General features: G+C 34.7%; 1 protein-coding gene across 2 annotated transcripts in view; it reads right to left on the bottom strand.

Moving 5' to 3' along the window:
* The window catches only part of ERC2 (ELKS/RAB6-interacting/CAST family member 2), a 535854-nt gene that overhangs the window by 320119 nt on the left and 190208 nt on the right, over positions 1-25527 (bottom strand). For both annotated transcript variants that reach the window (XM_064453879.1, XM_064453878.1), the window contains exon 8: positions 1620-1757. In XM_064453879.1, coding sequence (XP_064309949.1) covers positions 1620-1757 — 138 coding nt within the window. The remainder of the gene's footprint in view (positions 1-1619; positions 1758-25527) is intronic.

Genomic DNA, 25527 nt, shown 5'->3' with positions numbered 1-25527 from the left:
AAAAAGACAGAAATCTCTGTGGCAGAGGAAAATATCCCTTAGTATTCATTGTATATGTGTCTTGGAATATCCTGCAAACACTGCAGGGAGGACGCCATTCTCAGCTGACTGTATATAAGCAAAGTGACTACTTTATACAGAATTCAGTCTTAGGGATCCCATGTGAGTTCTAATCAATTCCACTTGGAAAAAACACTAATCACACTGATTCTTTAAAAAAAATAAATCTGTTCATATGTATCCATGCAATTCCAAATGAAGTAGACATGAATTGCAAAATTACATTTCAAAGATCTAAGCTTATCTAACTTCTCCAAAACATTAAAACTAGCATTATTTATTGGACTTTCAACCTTTATTACAGCAATCAAATTAAGCTTGACACAAAATTTCCGTACCTTCAGAGTCTCTAGTGTTGCCACATTTCAAGTTGCATACACAAAGGAATTCTATAGCACAATTTTTAAACAAACTCTGGGACAAATCCTCACTACAATATTAAAAAATAATGCATCCTGAGTTTAATAAATGTTTACAATTTGTATGTCTGAGAATAATAGGATATTTTATTTTCAGATACATACAAATATTTAAAATTATAAGATTAACAAAATGTGTATACTTTCTTTACTGCATAAATGCTGTGAGCTTATCTATATGAAACCACAGAAGTAGTAGTAATGCCAACATTTTTCACTGATGTTGACCAAGCAAATGTTCGTAAAATGATTAAACGTACATACAAAGAAATAAAAAATCTGACATTAGCATTTTACATGTTAGTGCCAACACCACAGTGGCATTTTAAAATCATATACAGCCATAAATAACTGTAAAACTGCAGAATGGCACATAGTACTTTAATTAGTTGCACTCACCTGTGCACATGTAAATGATCTACTTTAAGATCTGTGAGCTGCAAAAAGCGGATACATGTACTAATTTTTTTGACACATAAATTCATCTGGATTATCTTGTATTCAGAGTTAACCGTAAGAAAAACCCTGACCTCAGTGAAACTGACAGGAATGTTGCCACTAATTTAAACAGGCCAGATTCATCCCTTCTGCTAGGTATTTTCCACTTAAAGGCATATTAGTTTTTAAAGAAAAAAGTAATTAACGATTTTTTATGAAATACAGTTCCTCCTATAAATTAAGTGTAGGAAACCAATAGAGCAAGCCAAGGTAAGAGTTGGTAGAGTCACTTGCTGTTGGCTCTTCATTTAGGCTCTGCTTAACAGACAAAAGAACAGGATAATCAAGACCACAAAGCCATCAGAATACCTAAAACTCTACATTCTTTAAGTCAGGTGTCCATGACTTTCAGCTATTTCAGGGAACAACCACCCATCCCATTGACTAAGGGAAAATCTTCCCATGTCCTGGGCCATTTACTCCATCCCCATTTAAAAGGTCATCCTTCTTTACCTCAGAGTCCTGTTTCAGTTCATCAGCCAGGAATCACACCTTGTTCACCCTACCAGAACTGAGCCACCTGCTTTCCTAGCAAGGCCCACGGGCTTTGTTACAGGTGCCAGACCAACTTAAAAAGACACTTTCTGGACAAACTTCACCCACAAGAGCAGCACATAATGCTGTTCCATGAGAAAACATTACCTTTTCTGATAGAGCTTCTTCTAAGGTTGCTAGTGCTGTGTCTGTGTTACTAGAATCCGTCTGCAATGACTTCACTCTGTCTTTTAGATTAGTTAGTTGTTTGTCTTTGTCCCTAAGTTGTTCCTGCAGATTTTCAATCTGAAAATAAAAACAGATCATAATGTCCATCAACCTTGTCTTAACATTCAAAGAGGGAATTGGGTGCTAGGGTCAATCGAACATATATATATATCACACATATGACACATATGCCTCAGTATACTGCCAAGTTTTTACACAGTATATCAACAATTTTTAACTTCTGTCCTTTCTACTTTGTTTCCCTTTGCTAAAATTTATCATTTTCTAATAAATTATAGGAAAAATCTTAGTGCAGTCAGGTATTTTATTATTTAAATATTTTCTGATATTAATCACTTTAGTTTAAGGTACTGTATTATCTCAGTAATTCCAAGTATGTGTGGAATTACCCCTTTAGATTATTCTAGTTGCAGTAAGAAGGACAAAGAAAGGGAGGGGCAAAGCGAGTTCAATGAGCCTTAAATTGAGGAAGAAAGATGATAACCTATCTAAAAACCTCTTCTTCCACGATGCCCTGCTGTAAAGGAAACTCACCTGGACAGAGATCAGGATGTTTATATTTCAAAAAGCCAAACTCAGAAACAAAAAACTCCAAACAGCCCAAAAGCCCAAAGGCCACCATTTCTGTTCACTTTCTTCATCTCCATGAAGATTTAAGGTATGTCACTCTATTTTGGATACTAAAACTGCTTTAAACAGGTCTAGTTCTTCCTCTAGCAAGTATTTAAACATACTGCTAAGGTACCCATAAGCACACTGGCTTGTTAAACAGGTCATGATTTATAGTGGTTAAGTCAGAAAGGTTTTGCACAAACAATTGTCCACAGCACCACGTGGACTTTGGAATGAAATCTGAATAAAAGCACTCAGCTTCTGATTGTCATGGCAATCACCTTCTATGGCTGTAAGGCACTATGACCTTCTGGGCGTAATGCAGAGAGGACATGTGGTATGTCATACGTGTAAAATGCTACTCACTATTATGCCACTGGTATAAAACCAAAATTTGTTCCAAAATACTTAGCACAAAAAAACCCAAGAAAACCAACTAGTCTATTATTTTAGTGTGCCACTTTATGTAATATGACAAAATATGCCTAAATCCATGAGGTATCATTTGTTCAAAACTGGTCTTAAATATGCTGTTAAAATTAAAATTAAACAACTTATTACTGTCAGAGATTTAAACTCTTAATTTCATCTGTGATTTTACACTTTGGATCATGTTCTGTTGCTACTGCAATGAATGCAGTTTTGCTTTTCATTTCATAAAGTAATGTAATTTTTCTTATGGCCAATGTCATTCCCATTTAAAGCAATTCAGATTTTAACAGAAACAGGATCATTCATGATTACTGTTAAACTGTATTTACAGGTTCTTTTATAAACCTGAAGCTGAATTCAATGCATGTGCAGCTCCACAGAAGCCAACAGTTCTATCAATAAAAATTTGGTCTCCATTTGCAAAAATGTATCACCATAATCAAACACACTTTAATTTGGGGCATACTTTGGTAAAAATTCTCCTCCTACTACATTATACATGTGCAGGAAAAAAAGCTTGAATTTAAGTTTTGACATCATATATATACATAATTAACAAATCATAAAACCCACAGTACAGCTGTGTGTACTGTACAAACTTTGTTTAAATAATTTTAAATTTTAAAAGAACTTAAATAAAAATTAAAGTAAAATAATTTTTGATAATAAATTTGGAGGACAACATTTCAATTAGAAATTCTTTATAACAATATGGGAATTACAAGTGCTGTACCTTTATTCTTTTTTTCTTTTTTAAATACATACTTTGGTATGTCAGATTACTGCTATGGTCCAAAGACTCCACTTTCTCTGTAAACTCTAAAATACTAAGGTATATATAGAAAGGGGTTTTGGGAAGACCTGACATAGAATAGCTCACCCTTGTAAATGATCTCTAGTAATATTTTTCTTCGTGTGTATATTTTATATAGATACAGAAATATGATACATGTGTTAATGAGTTAAGAACTTTTTTATTTTATGGCATGTGTATTAGTCACATCTAAAATTACATTAACTGGCATTCACAGGATTGCACACTATGTTTCTTTCTTTACTTTCATCCAAGTATTAATGATTCCAACAACTACCTCATGACACCCTGTGGAATACTTAAGCAATTGCACATTTCAGCTTCACCAGAATAATTTCTTAAGCAAAAAGGAAATAAAAGAGGAGAGACAATATTGATTACGTGTTCTTTGAAGCAAAGTTAAGATCTGGTCCTTTATTATCATCAACTTGACCTACCAATTCTAGGCACCCTAAATTAAAGTACTTATTTCCTATGCACAGTGCTTATCTGAATTCCACAGCATTTTCACGATTTCCTTCCTCTTAAAACTAATTTAAAATATGATCCAACCCTTAACCAAGAAAACATGTTCTAAAATTATTCAGCATTTACAAAATTCTTTCCTCAGAGGTAAAGAGAACAGGCAGCAAATTAAAAACATCCCCACTGAATCACAACTGCTTTAAAATAAGTCACTCAATGCGTAGTCCATAGATAAAATAAGAGGAAAGGATCTGATTATTCTTCTATTTGCGCTATATAAATCTGAAGGAAATACTTTGATGGGAACAGGACCATGCTGGGGTATGTGAAAGTAGAATCAGTACCCCAGAATACTTGTTTGCTTGCTGGGATGGGCACTGGATTAGAAAAGATCTGCTAATGCAGACAAGATTTTATGGCCAGCTCATCACAAAGTGCGCTCTCAAAAATATTACAGGAGGCAAAGAGATTGAGCAGTCTCACATGCTAAAACCTTGGAACACGAGATATGATTTAGTTCTTCCTGGGTTTTTTAAACTCAGAAAGAACAACAAACCCTCTGGTAACCTCTGTCATTCTCCAGAGCACAGGCATATATGTAAGGATACAATTTTATTGCTCAATAATTACTTACTTTTGAGCATGCCTGAATTCAATTTATGACAGGGACTGTTAAGACTTTCTTAAACCTCAAGCACTTACATTTTTATCTGATAGGAAATTAGTTACTGTGTAGTTTTGTCAACATGTAATTCTTACCTCTGTAAACTACTACATCCCTGTGCTATGAGCTGTATGAAAAGCAACTGCTCCATTCTTTCTGTATTTCAGAAAGTGTGTCTATTCCCAGAGCTGAAGACAGACTTTATTCCTTTTTAAAAAAAAACAACACCCTTACAGATAAATGTCTTTTCTGTGAGGCATCCTATCAATACACTGCAAGTGCTGATCTTGCCACTTTTTGGCAATGGTCTCAGGAATGCTTCTTAAATACTCAAGGGATTAAATTAAATCTTACCCAGAGACAAACTTTAAAATTCTACAGTAACCGAAGTTCTCAAGGGAAAATTACTTTCATTGTCAAAATTAAGGTAGTGTACTCTGGAATTTTCTAGAAAATTATATAATCAAAGAAAATGTGTCGTGCTATAACCATTTGCCTTTAGAGATATGCATTAAAGCATTAGAGAGTTTAAGACAATGTAAAAGAGAATCTATCAGAGACTTCCTAGGCCTAGCTAGTGAAATCATAAAGTCATATAGCTAAACTTAGCTCCATATATTTTCCTCTCTGCTCAGTGTTTGAGTTTCAAATAACTCCGACAAGTGTTTTGTAACACTGGCTTTTTTAATCCTAAAATTCACGTTGCTCTAGTCTGCATTCCTCTAGGCTGAACTCTCTGAGATTTGTTTCTTATTATAACACAGGTCATGTCTGTTCCAGTAAAGTAGATCAATAATATAAGATTAGTTTAATTTAAACTTAACATTGAAACACAGGTCAGGAAACAGAACTTCTATATACATAGTTTTCATTATTTACTAAAAAACCCTTAATATTTTAAGAAAACAAATTCTACTGAACAATTTCCCAAGTACTGTTACATTCTACTTTAAACAGTTAATGGAATTTTGAGAAAAAGAGATTTAATGATCAACAGCGTTCAACCAACATGAGCATTAACTATGACTACTTTAAACCATAGTATTCATTCTCAGACTTCAGCTGCTGCCTCATAGATACACATAACAAAAGAAAAAACCTGTAACTATTAATCAAAACAGAAGAAAATAGTTAGGGATAGTTCAGATGCAAATACTCTAAATGTCTACTTACACAAAATTTATTTTTATTAGTATGACTCATGATAAATATTCTGTCTCATACGGTGCATTTCAGACACATCTCTGTATATCCCAGAATATATAACCAGCTTTGGCAGTGACTTAGTAAAATAGACGTATCTACAGATGTCCTAACATCTCTGTTCGTTTATGTGTGTGCGCGTGCACGTGCGCACGTGCATAATTTCTAATGAAATACCCATCCTTAGTCTGAACGACCAGTTAGAATGAAAAAACTGAAATAATTTTCCCCACCATCACTATAAAAATATTATTACCTGAAAGCTCAGTATAGAGAGGTATAGTTTTTTGGAAAGCACTATAAATTTTAGCCAGAAATTTTTAATGAATGATGTACAGTTGTTAAATATCAAGTCAGCCAAAGTATTTTAAAAACTACGTTAACAGGCTTGACAGCAGCTATTTGAAGTTTCAGCCTGTGGGGTCAGAGGGGGAAGCTATGGCTCCGTAGCTTTCCACTAACATTCATGACACGACCTAAATACATTTTTCAGTTTTAGCAGGATTTCAATTAACAAAATTAGTTCATTGAAGGGCAACTTCTGCTTCAACAGTTTGGCATTGCAGAATTCTCTTTTGTTTTGAAAAAGACTAGACCCGAAAGTGCTCCATCATTCAGTACCACTACCTTTCATTTTGTTTTCCTTCCTTTTAAAAGGGTAGACAGGCACGCATTAATTATTAATTACTTTTTCAAAAGTCACAATACATATACACTTAGATTCTAAAAATTAAAATAAATGTTATATTGAAAAATTTTTTAAATTATTATAAAATGGGGGTTTGCTGCTTGCAACTAAATATATTTATTACAGTATAAGATTTGCACTCATCTTTGGCTTTACCAAGGTAATTCGAAAAAAGTTTGCCAATCTTCTTATCATGACATGATAAAATATTCCTGGATTTCATAAGCACTTCCAATAGCTACCAAAATGCTTTATTATTTCTCAAATAGAATAAAACTTCTTACCTATAGTTGCCTATTGCAGAATATGTTCTCATTTTAACATCTTTCCAGAGTGCCTTCCTGTTACTACCTTCCAAATTTATAAATTCCAAATTGGAGTAATACAGCAGCATTGTACTTATGTCACATTACCACATACCTCATGGTTCAACAGTATCTTTTAGTTTTATATTCTTTCATTATTTTGCCCCACAACACTTTCTTAAATATCAGAGATTTTAGATCGCCCAAAGCATATGACCAGCTCAATCCCACACTGTCAATAAAATAGTGGATTACTAAATCAGAGACAGTAAGGATGTTGGTAAAGTTATACGTAAATTTTACATAACCCTTTAGGATACTTAAAACAACATTTCCAACCATGGATTCAGTGTGTGCCCGAGGCAAAAGCAATCTTCAGATCAATGGGTCTGTAAGGTTTTCACAAAAGATGATGTGATCTGTCTGAATAGTTTTTACCTCAAACTTCCTTCAGGACTACAGTTCAAAGTAGCAAAGTGCAGCTGCACAGTGACTGTCACAAAGGAGCTAATGAAGCAAACGCTGCTTCAGACATCAGCCCTCACATTAACCTGATGACAAGAGCAATAGAGAAGTGGCATGAGCTAGTAATTACCCTACTGCTACCTTCCCAAGTCACATAATCCAAGCAGGAAAGAAATTAATTTTTCAGAATTTTGCTCTACTTGACAAGCTTAAAAACCAGAAAAAGATATAAGACCATAATATGAAACCAGAAGACAACATAAAAATATTTTCCCTGAGGTACACTTACATTGTTTCCCTCCAAAGTTTCAGCATTTCTGTACAACACATTTTCTGCTTCTTCAAGCTCATCAAGTTTTTACCATTAGGATTACACACCTGATCAGATTAACTCTGTGATTTGAGCACTTAACTTTTATGGTTGTTCATTATTCTTATACCACCAAAGACAACTTTTTTTTTTTACCCACTACATTTACATTATTAGGAACCACCTGGTTATGGCCATTTTATCCAATATAACAGAATCATCTTCCCTTTTGCTGTGTGTGAAGTTGCTAATCTTTATGTGCAAACTTGTCTCTAAAAAAATCGCATGTGCTTTGGGCCAGGAGGATGTTAGTTTATACAGTCTTTAAGCAAAATAAGGCTTCAAATTCTAATTGGTGTCTTCACAAAAATACTGCAATATAAAATACTACAACATTTCACAAATGAAAATGAAGCATTCGTGACATTATTTTTTTCACTGTGAAATCAATTCATCTCTATTTTTTGTCACATTTTGTTCAGTAATGTTATTGCATTAGTTATTGTATTAACATATATAATGCCATTTTAAAACAATAGTGTATAAAATATCTCAAATAAAACAACCCAAACCAATAATTTACCTAAGACATACCTTTCTCTATACTTACAAAATGCTACTGTTATCCAGTATTAACACTGCCATCCAAGAACTTACGAGGAAACTATACCCCATGCACTTACACTGCCCCTTGTAATATGCACTGACATAAGTAAGCCAAGTGTACCATTTCATAGAGAACAAATGTCAAGTCTTGGGATGACATACAAAGTACAACTAATTTTGTTAGGCAAGGCCCTGTGTAAATACAGTCATGAAAGACTGCATGTGAATTTGTTCTCTGCCTTGCTCAATGGCTAGAACAAATTCTCTTCAAAAAATAAGCACTGTGAGTTCAGCTGAAATTCTGAGGTAGAGAAAAAGAGCGCTTGCTTCCTGTTTGTTACCACTTGTATTCCAGGACTATCCAAGATTTTATGAAAGCTATTCACTCACCTAGCTATCTCCAATTTCTTCTTAACCTGCAAAAACTGTCACTAATGTATTAAATAAAGCATTAAGATGCACACTGCAAATTAACCCACATAAAAAGTTAACAGAAAAACAAATTGATATAATAGAGATGCATATTATATGCTTGCACCTGGTACGAGATAATGCAGAACAGGCAACTAATTTTTGTTTATTCACAAGCAACAACTTATGAAGCTGAATGTGTAAAATTATAGTAGTGTCAATAGGACATGAGACAGAGATTATCAACCGCATATACTCTTCAAAAGAAATAAGCTATGCAATGTGTATGGCTAACTCCTTACGCAATTGAATAAGGAAGAAAACTATCTGAAGATACTACCATTAGAGAGAAAGTGGACATGCAAGATGAAAGACAAAGATGGCATCACACCTCTAAAACAGAGAGATGGAAATTATAACAAATGTGCAAACAAAGCCATAATACCGAAAAGAGTACTTTGGATGAAAAAGATGATGCTCTCACTACTGAACACTAAAGCTACAGTAGGAACCAAACGTGAAGAAAATACCAGGCAAACAAAAACAAGAGTTTACACAGATGCTGAGATCTGGAGATGAGAACTGTCAAGGAATGTAGAGAAAAAGAACACAAAAAAGGAAGGGAGAGGTATAAAAGCTATGAAGAAGTAAATAAACACTGTCAGGAGCATCAAACAAAAGAAAAAGCAAAGGGCAGTTGTAATTTGATTTGATCAGAAGAATCAACATTACATACCTAACTACAATCATATCAAAAAACATTTCTAAGAGAAATATGAGATATGGTGTATTCAAGCCTTTTTGGGATTAAATTTACTTCTACTTCAAGATATACACAACTCCTTTTGTATGAACAAAGTCAAAACCTACAAACCAAACAGAGAACTAAAATAATTTTGAAGTCAGCATGCACGTTTTTGTGAAGTCTGAAATATTTCAGCCACTTCCACCACTGTCATCAAATGCCTTTACTGCAAAAAATTAACATCATCACCTCTAAACAAGAGATTTCTAACAACAATGAAGATAAAAACTAGAAGATAGCAGCACCAGAATTGGCTGTCTCATCAATAAACTCCCAAGTCTGTCACCAGAACTCTACCAATTCTTGTTTCATGCTGGATTCCCCACTAGCACCAACAAGGCCTCCAGGAAGAGAGAGCAGAATAACCAGGACATGGTATTCCTCTGCATGTAGATGTTCTACTTCTTGTTTGAATTATTAGTAATGGCAGCAAGCTGTGCAGAACTATCTTTCCTATCTTTTTCTCTCAAACGGTGAAGCTTGAGATATTTTCGAAACCATTAATGACAATTCAGATACTTCTTTTCCAATGTAGCTTTCAGTTTTGATTTGCTTTTTTCTTTCATTTTAAAGAAAGAAATAAGGCTGAAAATTTCATATAAAAATTTTATACCTAAATAAACAGTTGGACTCAAGGAGCTTAAGGGTCTTTTCCAATCTAAATTATTCTATGAAATATTAATAGCTGGCCCCAATACTTCATTGTTATTCTGGAAAGGGAAAACATAAAAATCCATATTTTTATTTATATTTTTGTATTTTTACAATGTCTGAAGTGTAGTACGATTGCAGTAACATGTTGAACTTGATTGCAAATACTTTCTCAGAACTCCATCAAATAACAGGGAAAATGCATTTCTTACATTTCCTTTTCCCATCAGTTGACAACAAAATTAACTGTTTTCAAAATTCTCACATACTTCAAAGGTATAGCAACCTGAAAAGAAATAAGGTCATCACAGATTTGCAGTACCTGAAGCCCACTTTCCATACAAGCTCTACAAACAAAATTTCAGTCCTTGAACCTCTCTTAGCTGTCACAAAAAAAAACCTCAACAGGACTGTTACTTTTATACTGTAACTTGCAACAAGTGTGTTGTCAGGTTTGCTTACACCAAATCTCTGTCCTAAGGAGCAATTAATTTAGGACTACAGGGGTATTTTAGGGTCTAGAAGACATTCTTCCTATGTTCACCCTGTGTATCCATCCATTAGACAGCCCGCTCAACACGTTCACCACAGTGTGGTTGTAAAAATGTAAAGAACAAAAAGAATATCATTAATGAAGACATGGAATTTACATTGATATCAAGCTTCTGAACAGATGTTACACAGTAATTACACTTTCCTAAAGTAGGCTGAGGAAAGCGAGTAAGTCAGTGGTAGAATCAAGAGATATACTCACATAATGTGCAAGTATTTCCCATATAATATATGTTCTTTATAATTCAGTTTGTTAAACATATGGAGTATCAATTGAGTATTAGCAAAATCTTAAGTAAAACAGTACAGAGGCATAAAGTATCATTATGGTATCTAGAAAAATCCAATAGGATTAGAAGTTTACCTAAAGAAAAGAGAAAATATATGTGTCCCTTAATTTGGGATAGAAAAAAAGGTATAATGAAGGAAAATAACTTACTAACTGTTGATGACTAAGAGAAAATGTATGTCATTTACTGGGAATATGCAGCCATATTCTTTGGTCAGTACCTGAAATAAAGTATTACATGTGACTAGAAAAAAACCAATGTCGTTATTCTGTAATTGGAAACGTCAGCCTACTATCTCATGTACATGTAGAAACTGAGAGCATCCTATTGCATCAATAAATAGAACTAAATGCAACTAAAATTGGGGATCAGAAGTGATATATATTTTCGTCTTCCAAAACAAGTGTGTTTGTTTCATTGCACAATCACTGCAGGAAATACTTCACCTATTTTTACTTACTGTGAGATTCTAGATTCCTTCCATAATACAGGATTCTAATGTATGGGTCACAGGAAGGATTCAGAGGAATCAACAAGCATTAGAAAGAAGGCATGTGTGCTGAGTTTTTTGTACAGAGAAGAGAAAATGCCCCTAGAGCTGCTTATGGAAGGGATCTGCCCTCAAGTCAGCTGATACTTTTACAGGGCTATAAAAGCAGGTCAGTGGGCAAACTGAGCCAAGAGAGGAGAAGGCTGTCACACAGAAAGGAGCTCCTGGACAGAAAGCTTGGCTTCTGTTGCCAGACTCCAGCTGAGAAAGAGCTGGAACTTAATGCTAAAATTAACCTTCACCAGGAAGCTAGCCAAAAGAAGCCTGGGCTGATAATATCCACTTGTGTATCTGGAAATACTCAGTCTCTGTCTCCTTCTCTTCAGGGACCAATAAATTCTCAGAACAAAACAGCTTGACTCTTGGACTCTAAGCAGGACTCAGTCTTGTCAGACATCCATTGAAAAGTTTTTGCTCTCATTATATGTATTTATTGTGATATAATTCAAAATGCAGTACATATTTTCCAGATAGTAAATATAATAATACAAAATGGACTAACACATAATTCTAGTTATGACACATGAAGAACTGGACATTCATTCTTAACAAGCTAATGTTTCTTATAGCAACTGTCTGTATATATTCAGGGCCAGATTTTCAAGCTACATCTCACAACATTTTACATGTTACAGGGTAATGACTGATTGCTGAACTGTTTTTTGAAGTCTAGCCCAATTACACATTGAGAGAACCTGCAGATATGACCTGTATTACTTCTCCAAGCTAACCATGAAAAATAGTACCTTTCTGCTCAATCCTACATTTCAGGTATTTGAAGACATCTGACAATTTGTTACCTATGGCCAGTTTTGTATTATTTGGTATAGGTGCATATAAAATAGGACATGTTAGCTTACACAAGAATTTTTTCAAGAAGATTTTGCATGAAAAACAGTTAGACTATGAAGTATGCAAGCCAGAGAAGTGCCTATACTCTAATATATCTAATGTAGAGTTGCATGTAGAAAAAAGCTGCTTTGGCATACTTTTAATACAAATCATTTAAGATTAACTTTGATATGCCTTGTAGTTTGTATCTTGTCATTCCTACAATGTCTGTATCAATTTGGAAAATTTGGGGGCCTCTGCCCATGTCAAAAAAATTACAGCAGGTCTCATTAAAAAGTTAACAGACAGTGGGAAGAGAGAGGCAGCAGACAAGTTGTACAGGCAAGTGTTGGGCAACAGAAAATACTGAAAAGGGAAGCTACAAAGAAATAAGAGTAAGAATAGGCACCTCAAGAGCTGCAGAAAGAGAGCAAGGGCCAGTCAGACAATAGTATGGAAAGTCTTCCAGAGCAATGAACACAAAGAAATCAGAATGCTGGACAACGTGAATGGGAAGTAGCACAAGAAAGAAAAAAAATCACCAAAAAAAAGTCCAACACAGATGCATATGTTGTGTGCATTATTTTAAAATACACAAATATATAAAGGGAAATACAAGGAAAGCTAAAAATCATATTACCTCATTTTCAATAAAATTATTTCACTTTACAATATCTTATTAAAGTCAATATAATTATTAAAGAGCAACATAGCCCTGATAAATTAATGACAAGCATTCATCAATGAAAACAAGGCAGTAAACCAGAAACAATCTCTATCAGTAAAAGACTAAAAAGAGTTTAGAAAAATAACAGAAGGAATGATTTACCATAACGTATCTTAAGTTATGAAGTTACATACTTAGGAAAATAATTAAGATGGGAAAAGAGACATGTCAAAAAAAAATATTTCTTTTTAATTGCAGAAGAACTATCATCTAGGGTTCTGAATAACAGGCAGAAACCTTACAAACTGTACTTCATTTCAAAGTGAAAAGTTTGAGCATGTTGTGTTGTAGAGAGGCTGGAAGCCTAGCTTAATCTCTAGAGAAAATGCAATTTTTTCATTCACTGTTACAATCTCATTCAAATCTTGCTTGTGGGCAGTGGAACATATTATGATACTCTAAGATCTACCAGGACTGTGGCCTATGTTACACCTAGCACTGAAAAACCTATGGTATTTGAATTTCCTTTCCCATTTGAAGGCTATTCAATCACTTAACAGATCTTGTCAATCTGATTTCCTGCTACTCATTTTTCTAAGTTTAACACTGTCCAAGATAATTTCTCCTCTTTTGTGGTATTTATAACTTCAGAATATTAGGATAAAAACTAAACTCCCTGATCCTGTCAGGTCTCTGTTCTTATTACCTAACTCTCACATCATTGGTCTGACAATGAGATATCTGAGATCAAACATGTTATTTTCAGGTGGGATGACACACACGCCGTCTAGGGAGAGGTTATCATCTTTGCTTCTGCTAACCAGTGTTTCTGCAGACAGAAATATTGGCAATTTTTACTACCACATCCAATTGCAAATAACCTTCTAAATGGATATAAATTGCTCCCTTCAGCCTTCTGGCATTAACACTCCAAATTACTTTTTCAGGCTAGTCACCATCTCTTTTTCCCCATCTACATTTAAATTTTGTTTTTTTCCTAACTGAAATACTGAAGAATATTTTCTAAACAAAAATACTGAAGAAGGCCATATCTGACATAAAAAACTGCTTTCTCATTCCCAGTAAGTTCCCCTCATCTTACCTGTAGTTGCCCATTTATCCTTTTTCATACTTCTTCAATCAACTTCAATCTTCAATCAATGCTGGGAACTTTTTCTATTACCTGAAGGATTTTTTGCATTTATTCTTGTTGTCTTATATTCATTCTTTCCATATTCACTCCAGAACTATGGTTTATAACAAAATATTTGTAGTCTATGAAGTCACTGCTCCATTGAGATGATATATACATCTATGTGGGCAATCCAGTTAAAGAATTAACACAAAATTTAAACTCTACCATAATCTGTAATCTCCCAGTTTTTCTTACCTATTTTTCATGCACTTTTAATTTATATACGTATGCACTGTAATACTTTCAAGAATACCTGTCTTGGTTTTACTAAGATCACTATGTATTTCCATTGAAGGCTTAGGGTTACCATTTAAATCACCAGCTTCAGTGAAAGAAAATAATACCTTTATTTCCTTTCCTGGAAGGTTTAAAGAGATATTTAACATGCTTTGCAAGGTTTGAATTTGAAACTCAATGTATCTCACATTTAAGCAACTCCTTTAGTTTTGATTCTAATGGAAAGCTATAAAGGATACAGGAGAGTTGACAAAAGCAAAAAAGAATGCACATTTAAGCATCACACTGTGCTACAGTACAGTGTAACAATTATGAGTACAGGAAATGTCTAACATTTACTGCAGCATGCTACAACTAATTTTGTTAGAAGATTCTGGCCATAAATTACATTTTAACATTAATCATATATCTCCTTACATTAATAGTTTCATAACATGCCTTTTACATAGAACTGTATGAAGATATTAAACATATTTGGTAGAAAGATTTCAAAAGTACAGACAGATAATTCACTTAAGAGTTAATGTAAGCTTTATTTGATTGTTCCAGAATCATAGAGAACTCTCAGCATTCTTTCTTTAATTCAGAGACTTTCAGGTAAGTGTATTGCTCTTAAATCTAAATGATAAACTGATTGTACAGAACTTCAAAATCACAGACATTTCACTCCTGAAGGGAAAATAAAGTGTAAATAGAGTGCTTTAAAACTGCTCTGTCATATTTAATCCTTAATTACATACCTCCTCCTACAGTCTTATGAAATTATTTCAGAGATTTCCAATATTCTCTTATTTCCCAGTTTTCCTGTAAAACATTCTAAATAACAATATAATACTTCATCAATATCAACAGAGGAAAAATATTAAACTTTATACTTCCTTACTCTCAGAGTAAGGAGGCAGACAGGTTGAAGAGGGAAGAGGGAAGCCCTCAAAATGGAAAAGAATTTTAAAGGGAAAAGAAAAAAAAAGTCTGTAATAGCAAAAATTTTTACAGTGAAGGTAAAAATAACAGGCCTGCCCCCTAGCTACTATAAATAAAGGATGGCTATATGAATTCAATACAACCATGTTGATTTGTACTAGAAGAGCATCCCGCACTTAGAAATCGCATTCAAGAGCTTGTAATAGAGAACACAGTTTCACATTGTACTATTTTATAAGAACTACTTTAAGTGCCAGTGCTAAAAAGTAAGAACAAACCCATAGCAGCGGAGCTTTAACAGTTAGGCAGAAATTAAGTAGAAACAATACCCTTTATATTGGAAAGTTTCCTTTTAGCTCTCTGGTTACAGAGGGCATCTATACACATATATAAGGGACAGTGTAATGACTTTACATGAAAGAAAAGCTTTGCAGAAGGATAACATATCTCCGTGCCCCCTTCTTTTAAAGATGTCTTTTCTTAATCATTCTAAATTAACATATGGTCAATGTACATAGGTTTATATCAATTAAGAGTTAAAGTGTTCAAAATGTTGTTCATCAGAGAACTAAGATTCGTGTTACTATGAGACGAAATTTAATATCTGCACTATAGCTGCATGAAAGACAATGCACATATTAAGTTTCACCAATAGTTACTGCAGGCCAGACACAGCCTTTCTACGTATAAACTATCAAAGCACCACTAAACTTAAACTGAAATGTTAAACGCAGCAACTTGGATGTCTTTAATCAACATCTGCTGAACAGTTTAGATTTTCTGTAGCATAGCAGCAAAGGTAACACAGCAATGCTTTCATATAAATGTCTGAATGGGAAGTAGAAACAATCTCAAGTAGTTCTATGTTTAAAATAGTTTGCTTTTGCTATAAAAAATGTCCTTTTTTAATCTTTCACTGAATTTCCTTTATCATATATCTCCTCTTAAAAACAAGCAGGTGTGTATGTATAACTTAGCCTCATTCTAATATCATCAACTATTTAAAAAAAAAAAAAAGGGGGAAAATAATTCGATAGTAGATCTATGACACAGAAATACTTTTTACCCCAACCCAGTTTTTCATTAGGTCCTTGATGCCTGGGATTTATTAATTAATGTAGATTTTTGGCTTTCTTCATTTTTCTCGTTTATTGTAAAAGCCATAATGAAAGGATCCATGAAGAACACTCCTTGTCCCTTTAGCAATCACAGGAAAATTCATTGTAATAGCCTGAAGATGCATTTGGAGGTCATCTGCTATTGCAACATCTGTGACACTGATCTCATACTATACTAAAACTGATAACACACTTGTAATATTTTTTCTGTGATGTATATTTCTTTGATTTTTATGCCAGATATTTAAAAGTTTGTCTTCAAAAATTACGTAGGACAGTGAGAAGTTTCAGCAACTGTTGTATGCAGTTGTTTCTCCCATAGCGTTAAGCTCTTTGTAGCTCCGTGTTCACTTCCGTTACTACCTGAAATATGTGCCCCTCTCCATGGTGGGGTTTGACAGACACTAGATAAAACCTTCAGAAGAGTGTTGAGTTAGGAGTTTTCAGTTAAGAACACTTAGAAACTCTTTAGAGATGATGGCTATATCAAAATATATTACACAGATTGACTACTTTATCTCTGTAGGTCTGCAAGCATTAGAATTATTGCAGAACTTAATTTTTATCAGGCTTTCTCCTCAAGAACATGCACTTTAAGTGTAAAATTATTTTTAAAAACTTGAGCATTGCTTAACAATGACACTACAATAGTCTGACAACACTTCCAATTTCAGTGTTTCCTGTTCAGAAGATTACAGATACTACTAACAGTCTGGGACTTTTAAAATGATTGAATGATGGCCAGTTCAATGCTAAAAAAACTATCAGACACAGGGAAGAGCTTATTCCAGAACTGAGCATATATAGAGATTATTTTCTACTGTTTTACTCAGATAATTCTTATTTTATCATTAGTATGAAAAGATAATCTGTAGTCTATGAATCTTACTCAGGTATTCTGTAGAAAAATATATTAAAACTTAAGCAAAACCAAGTAAGTCTACCTGTTCTGTTCCTGTGCCTTTTTGTAGTTTGGAGTGTTTTTAACAGGTTTTGCAGCAGAACACTTAAGGCACAGTGATAAACAGTGACTGCAGCACTGCCCATCCTCCCTCCACCCCACTTCCCCTCCCAAAAACACCCCCCAAATTTAGCCCTTACTGAGAAATATGTCTTGCAGCATAAATTGTAGCACAGGTCTCAATACAAAGATACATTTGTCAGTATTAAACACTGCTGTCAGCATTACAATATGCCCAAAGAAGGAGAAATGCTCCTGCCTTGCCAGGGGGAGGCAATTCACAAGGATGATGGTATTTTGCTCCTCCGCCTGCAGCTAGCTGTCTATGAGGTGGCTCTTCTTCCCGCTCCCCAAAGCTGGAATGATTTCTAGGGACTCATGGAAGGTGTTGCAATTCATACATTTCAAGGCAGAGACTGAACTATATCACATTTCATAAAATAACAGTATACTAAAATTATTAACAATTAAAGAGTGTTAACAGTGAAAATTGCTGAACAAGTAAAATGTCATGCAAGAAATCATGTTTTCGAAATCTAACACAACTTACAAGTCTAGCTCCCACAGCTAGTTCACAGGGATGATCTCTTTTGCAACTGAAGTAGCAAACTCCTGGTTTTTATTACCTTCCTATGTACTTGTACTCTAGATTCTACCTTTGACATTCCGCACATTTGTTCAATTGCTTACAATCACATCCACCTCCTGATATACAAAAATTATGAAACTCTCAAAGGTAATGGATTCTTTTTTAACAAAATAAACATTCAAACCAAGCTATGTATGCTCCCATGACAGCCACAACAAAAACCCAGATTTAATCATAGGTTACTATTTTGGGATATTTCACAGCAGGTATTTCACTCAAATTTAAAATGTGCTTTTACATAGTCTCAATCCTGCCTATCAACAAGCAGCTGCTTTAAGACAAATAGATTACAAATTGATGTGGACCTTTAGAAGCTTCTCACCATCAGTCAAGATCAGCAGTAGACACTACAAAGAGCCATGTATAGAAGTTCCCATGGTGTACAGTCACTTTGGCATGGGGTTAAACACAGAGCAATAAAGGACTCTCTGCCTGTCTGGGGGCATGAACGGAGATTTCTACGGTCAACTCAAGGTATCTCTTAGGCAATAAATATAGTGGCCCTGATTTTTCTCCCAGCTAAATAAGGTTTACACTAGCATAACTAACTTTTGTAAATTTACTGCAGATTTATTCCTAAGTGAACGGCAAATAGGCCCAATAGTTCTTTCATATAAATAGATTATGCAATGTTATGCCATTTTTCTTTTTACTTTCCAAGAACTGTTTTACTCCATTCTCTTTATTTCACTTTGATCTTAGCACTGTGCCTGGTTAGGCGTTAAAAATTAAAGACAGGTGTGCTACAAGGAAGTGAATTAGATTCAGATTCCATTCTAAAGGTGGATTTATTCTGCTCATATTCAAACATACCACTGCTGATTCTACCACCAAGAAATACATACTACTTGGCAACAAGAAAATTATCAAAGCAATCTGCCCAAATTGGCACCACTAGCTCTGGCTACATCTGGTAACAATAATATGAAGGGAGAAGTATGAAGATAACAATTCCCATTTATTGTTACCATTAAACTTATCTGCATGTGTACTCTTAAGTCTTTGAACTTTGTGCTTTCATAAAGGCAATAAGAGCTCCACTCAAGGGTGAGGGGTGATGCTTTTCTAAAAGTGATAAAATATCCAATTTACTAAGGTATTAGAGTCCCTAGTCACAGACAGCTCAGTCAGACGAACAGCAATGGAATACCACCAGGAAAGCAGGACTGCCAACATCAAGGAGCTCTAGCAATGCATAAATTAAAGTGTTTGATTTAATGCCAACAAAAGAGTAGAAATCTAATATACTACAATATTGGTAAAAACCAACTGCTAATGTATAAGTCTACTTTTTTTATTTATTAGGAAATGTTTCTTTTTATTTCCAGATATAACAAACTCGGATATACATCAGGTCAAGTTGCAGATCAGCTGTAACTGTCTATCCTAGCAAGGAGATGAACAAGAGCAGTGGAATCTACTTTCTTAGTTCAGGATAAGGTCAGGATGGCTTATCACATTAACAAGTTATTCAATCACTACATTGCCAAATATTTCATGCATCAGACTATGACAAAACATTAAACTCTCAGTCAAAATAGGCTCAAAATCATACATAAAATGTATCATTTCTGAATCACTCAAGATTTAAAATCTCTTCTCATGATTTTACTGCATACAATTAACAAGCTGATCATTTATTTTCCTAGGAAGTATTTAATAAAACTATGATTTGCCACTTTCTAACATTTTTTAGCTAAAATATGCTAATAAGAAAAATAAGGGTCATTAATACAAACCTGGTAACAACATGTTTGAAACAGTGTACTATAACCATGATACAGAATCATACGGACCATTTATTTAGATTCAAAATTTAGCATTATACTTTGCATAGAGGCAATGTTAGTAAACTTTGAACTGTGTCTGAGGCTCAGCTTTAATACACCAAATTCCAGTATGAATAGTGTATTAGTTCAAATGAAAACAAATTAATAATATCCAAATATTTTGTTTGCTCAGTTTTGTAAATAACATCATTACTGTACCCAAGCAGGAAGGAATTACAGCTTTGAAATACTTCTAGCATTAGCAAAAATCTCCCCCAAACTAGTAGCATCAACAGGTGTTCCTGCTATGCATGTACCAGTAAGAAGTACATACAACATCTCCAAATATACTAGCCTGATAGGATGCACAGTTCCCAGCTTTGCAAGGAATTATGTTGAATGTGACAACTTATGTATCCCAAAGGAAAAATATATGAGTTAAACATCTCTTCCAATATTGGTATAATCACAGTTATGCCATGTAAACAAAATATGATATACAGAATAAAACAGTTGCTTTAGTTAAAGTATTACTTGGCAACATATTCCCAGCTTGCCACTTTATATATTCTGAAGCTAGAGCTATGCTTTTAACATACATGTATTTATTCTACTGCAGAATATGTCTAAAGTGGTAACCTAATCCAGTGGGTCTAAATTCTGGAGCCTGGCAGACACCACTTACTATACTCAGTTACAACACACACAGAGAAATGGCTGCTGATTCAGAGAGGCAGATGCAGTGTGTTCCTGTGAATCCCCCTTTTCAATGTCTGTTGGTCAGAAAAGGTGAGAAGCCACTCAGTGTCCTTCCTCCCTACCAAAAATCCATCACCTGGAGCATGGAGCTTGAAAGAACTTTCAAGAAAAAGATTAGCATGTAAATAAGACACACAAGCTTTTTGGGTTAGTGCAAAACCTTGTTCCACGGGCTACTTTTTGAAGGATCTGATTTTGTGTCATTTAAATAAGTTGTCAAGGATTCAGTGGTAAACAGCTGGCAGGTACAAAACCAGCTGAATCTGTCATGTTAAGATAGTTAGGAAATAGTCAGGCTGCCACTCAGAGATGCAGTTCCAAGAGCAGTGAATCACATGAATATACACACTCTTCTCAGTCAGCAGCTGAAAATTCAAGAGAAAGTCATGACAGCAGGATACCTCTCTAATGTAAAATTATTCTTAATTACATTTATAACACTCTTCCTTCTCTTTTTTAAATTCCAATCAGCAGAATTCTATCACAGTTCTTGGAAGACTATTTCACAGAAAAATATATTTCTTCTCTTAATCAATTTTGATTCTCCCTTATTCTTTCTCAGATACTTAAGTAGTCATCCATTTCCCTAAATAATTCCTTTGTGTTCTTCTACACCTCCCAAATATAACAACTCCTACTTTCTTTCTCTTTCTCCTATGGTCACACTACATGTAATTCAGGTCTTTCACACTTCAAAAGAAATTTCTTCCAACTCTACTGAAAAGAAAATATTACTCTTCACACAACTTAAAATTCCCAGCATGCGATTTGGCTGCTTTCTGAGCATGAATAAAACTTAGGATCTTAGTTAAAGATAACTTTGTTAATCAGTATTGACATTTCAGAGCCGAATGGCAGCTTCCTTCCTCGCCAACAGCACTGTTGTCACACTAGCAGTATGAAACCCTTATGTAAGTACCTCATTAAGCCCAGTCCTACTTTGCAACTGGCATACTGTTTCTAAGAGCACTTCTGTATGCTACGTATAACCTGAATCTTGAACTATTCAATTCTCTTCATTTGAGCTGCATGTGAAGAACCCTCTCAAAACTAGCTAGCATAACTTGCTCTAGAATAACTTGCATTATTTACACTTAAGGATTTATCTTCAAAATTCTAAATACATGTGATCTACACATACACATTCATTACTTCCCAAAAGTGATCTTTCTGTATCTCTCATTTATATATTGTACCACTTCATATTTAGATCTTACAACTGATTGCCTCCTTTCTGTATGTATAACTACATTTAGAAAGCTAATAATGTATTAGTTAATAATGTATGTAGTAATAGTATCATACTACTGTGCTAAAAACTAAACAAATGTAAATATATGACAGCATCTCTTCAAAGCACTTATTTCTTCAAATAACTAGTACTTTTTACAGTTTCACTAACAATCTCTTACCCAATAGCTCCCAAATGAATTAAACGATATATCCAAAATGCTCAGTTTTCCATAGGTAGCATACAAAGGCAGCCAAATTATTATTTTGAACTTTTAGGATTTTAAAATACAATTAAGATTTTCAAACATGCAGACAAACAGGTTCCTTTGTTACCTGTTCAGAGATGTATATTACTGGTACATGAACCAGATTAGGTTGACCAACTGCTTTGTGACCCTGTTTCTTGAGAAACTTCATACACGTTGTTTCTTGTAATATTTTCTGGAGAATGAAGGTCATCCCAAAGAATAGATGCTTCCCCCTCATATTGGGGGAATAATTACTGTAAACTAAGAAATGTTTGCCGTTCCAGCCACTTATACTGAAACCTAGTGACACTTCTGAATTCTTCAAAACATCTCCAGCCATTTCATTAATTTGTCAGCTGCTGTTGATAGAGTCCTGCTTAGAAATTATTATTATGAGCAGATCTCCAAACAACTTTAACACCAAGACCAGGTGGAGTTAATATTTCTTTACTTACTTGAGGGTCCATGATTTACAATATACCTGGTATTCAAAAATTAACATGTTTACAGAACTGGCATTAAATAAAACAGTTTGTAGATTTTGTAATCTCACAAAACGTCATTTGAGGAATTCAGAGATTTTTCTCCTATAATAGTAAGTGCTTACTTTCAAATATGTCAGTAAGCCAAAGCATGTCATCCAACTATTCTGCTTTCGAAGTGTAGACTTGAACAAAAGCAGCAGTAGCAAGCAGATCTTTGCGAGTGGGCGGGAACAATAAAATGCTGGGCTTCTAGCTTCAGTGGGTGGCAAATTCATTGGAAAAGGCAGTAGATTCAATCAGACTGGAAAACTTTACAATGATCATGGATTTCAAGGTGCAAGGACTTACATCGCTCATAGCTATGGTTTTAGGCTGGATGATCATTCAGGTTGGCTTCTCCAGTGAATCTATACTAAGTCACGTATTTCCGCTGACCTTTTGTACCCTGTAAAAACTTAGAAATGTAGCTTTACAAAGAACGGGAAAGCAAAGATGATCACTTCCTCTGATCTTAATGACATTGTCCTCAATGTCTCAGGGTGTAGGCCAAGAGCATCCAAACAGCTGCACTGGTTAGGCTTGAGTATTTTCTATATTTTTCAGATAGCGTTAATGTATACCACATGCAAAGTTTAAGGATCTCAAAGCTGCATTTTATGTGCAGAATCACTGAGGATCCATTTTTTTGACAATGTATTGGGATCAATAACACCAACACCCTGGATGAACAATTGGCTATATTTAGTTCAATCTCACTTTCAGACTGTGTTATCTGAATAACATAACATGATTTGGCAAAGTAGCAAGAATAAACAGCCAACAAAGTACGATTTTCTAATACTCAGCACACTGAATGCTGTATCCTTAACATGGACATATATTATTAGAAGAAACATTTCTTAACATAATGCACAAGTCAATAGCCACCATAGCAGCTTTGAAACATCAAAATTTTCATGTTACAGCAGAATGACTCCCTAATTTATTTATTTTTTTATCAACACTGGTAATCTGCAGTCAGAACATTGGTCTGTTTTACATAACAACTAATTAGTTCAGAATTTGTTGTCTCACTCCAGAAATACAATAGGACTCTGATTTGGTAACTGCAAAACCCCAGTTCACATCACAGTCTATTTACAGTGTTCTGGTAGAATTTGACAAAGTTAATAATAAAGTCCTTCATACTGCCACCATGACCCCCTTACGGGATTATGAAAACATGCTCCCAACTGATTAAACCATGAAAAAAACCAACACCAAAGGCATTTTCTATCAGCATTGTGCTCACACTTTCTACTGATTAAGATCAAACAAAAGAAATAGGTCTTTTAGGTCTTCCTCAACCATTCTGGACTCAGAAGTTTCAATTTCAGTGGTGTTCTCAGCCAGAATTCCCACACCAAGCAATAATACTGATGCAAATTTCTAAGCACAAGAGTAGGACTCCTTTGTTTATGCTAGTGTACCCCTAATCTGACCTATGTAAATTTCTCCTTCTGTAGAAGCAGCTAACAGTGATATGTACAATTAATTGTACAACACATTTTCATTTAACATGAACTGGACGACATCACCTAGTGTGCACAGTCCAGCCACTCCTAGTACAGATTCCAATTATTACACGAGAGCTAAGACTTTATGACATTTCCTACAAATGCTAATTAGCTGGTAGGTTAGGGCCCTAAGTCATGTAGCACTTCATCAATCACAAAGCTTAAACTACTAAAGATGGAAACTGTAACATTTTACATGAAAAGTTATGTTTCAAGTCAAAGTAGAATATTATATTAGCCCCCTTTACATGGTGTTCTTTCATAATGGTCCCCACAAAAGAATTTCCACAAGCTGTTGTCCTAATATGATCCAGGTCTACATCCTCCACGCCATTCTTGTCTCAGCAGCTACTGTTTTCAACACCGAGACTCACATTTCAAAATATATAATTGTTTTTTAAAATATCTACAGATTCCTAGAGGACAAAACACACCAGTATAGCCACTGTATGAGAGCGAAATTCGGAAGCAAAAAGGGACACAAAAGAATCATCACCCAGTTCAGCACTTCTGCCCTTCAGCCTGCAACTAGGCCATATTCATAGAACTTGCACGTTCTGGTAAGAAATAAATAAAGATTTCTGAGGTCTGCCCCTCTGCATGCTAAACTGACAGATATGAGGTGTAAGACTAGCTTTGCCAGGTTAAACAAGGCTATTAAAGCAGCATACCCAACTTTACTGGCACTAAAATGGAACAGTGGTGCCAAAGATTCTAAAAGAAAGAAATATTAAGTAATATTGCACCTCTGACATTGACATAAGTTTATTATTACTCCACGCCAATCTACCTTGATCCAAATCCTCTAAATGCATGCTGTTCCAGTGCTAGGCCTCCCTTAAGCCTGCAAATTATACTGAAGAGTGTAGCGGTTTTTCAATTTGGACCAAAATTACACCAAAACCACTGCCTGGAAGGACAATGAATTATTAGCTCATTATCTAGCCCATTACTTTTTTCTGCAACATGTTACCTTATGTGTGTTCCTATAGCATCCTGTGGGACTCTCCACTCACCACAGCTGATTTGTTGCCAATGTTTTTGTTTCTTCCACATCTTTGGAAGGGAGCCCTCAACAGAACCTGTCCTGTTCTCCAAGTATAAAAGCTATCCAGAAAGGAGAAGAAACAGCTCCAACTTTGAAAGGGAGCTTTTCTGGTTTGGGTTTGGTCTCCTTTGTATTTTTCAACATGGCAGATAACAGTAATGTACACAAGAGAAAGAACAGAGAATTAGAAACTGCGTCTCTCCAAGTTACGTATTCCTTCCCACTCAGTTTCAGGTTATTAACGACAGAAATATTTTTAAGCACTAGATACAAATTTTTCCTTCTTCAATTACTTGAATGCAACCATTAAAACAAATATTATTT

Source organism: Phalacrocorax carbo, chromosome 6 (assembly GCF_963921805.1).
Source record: "Phalacrocorax carbo chromosome 6, bPhaCar2.1, whole genome shotgun sequence".
NCBI lineage: Eukaryota > Metazoa > Chordata > Aves > Suliformes > Phalacrocoracidae > Phalacrocorax > Phalacrocorax carbo.
The sequence above is the reverse complement of the archived record's forward strand: the minus strand, read 5'-3'. Positions and strand labels throughout refer to the sequence as shown.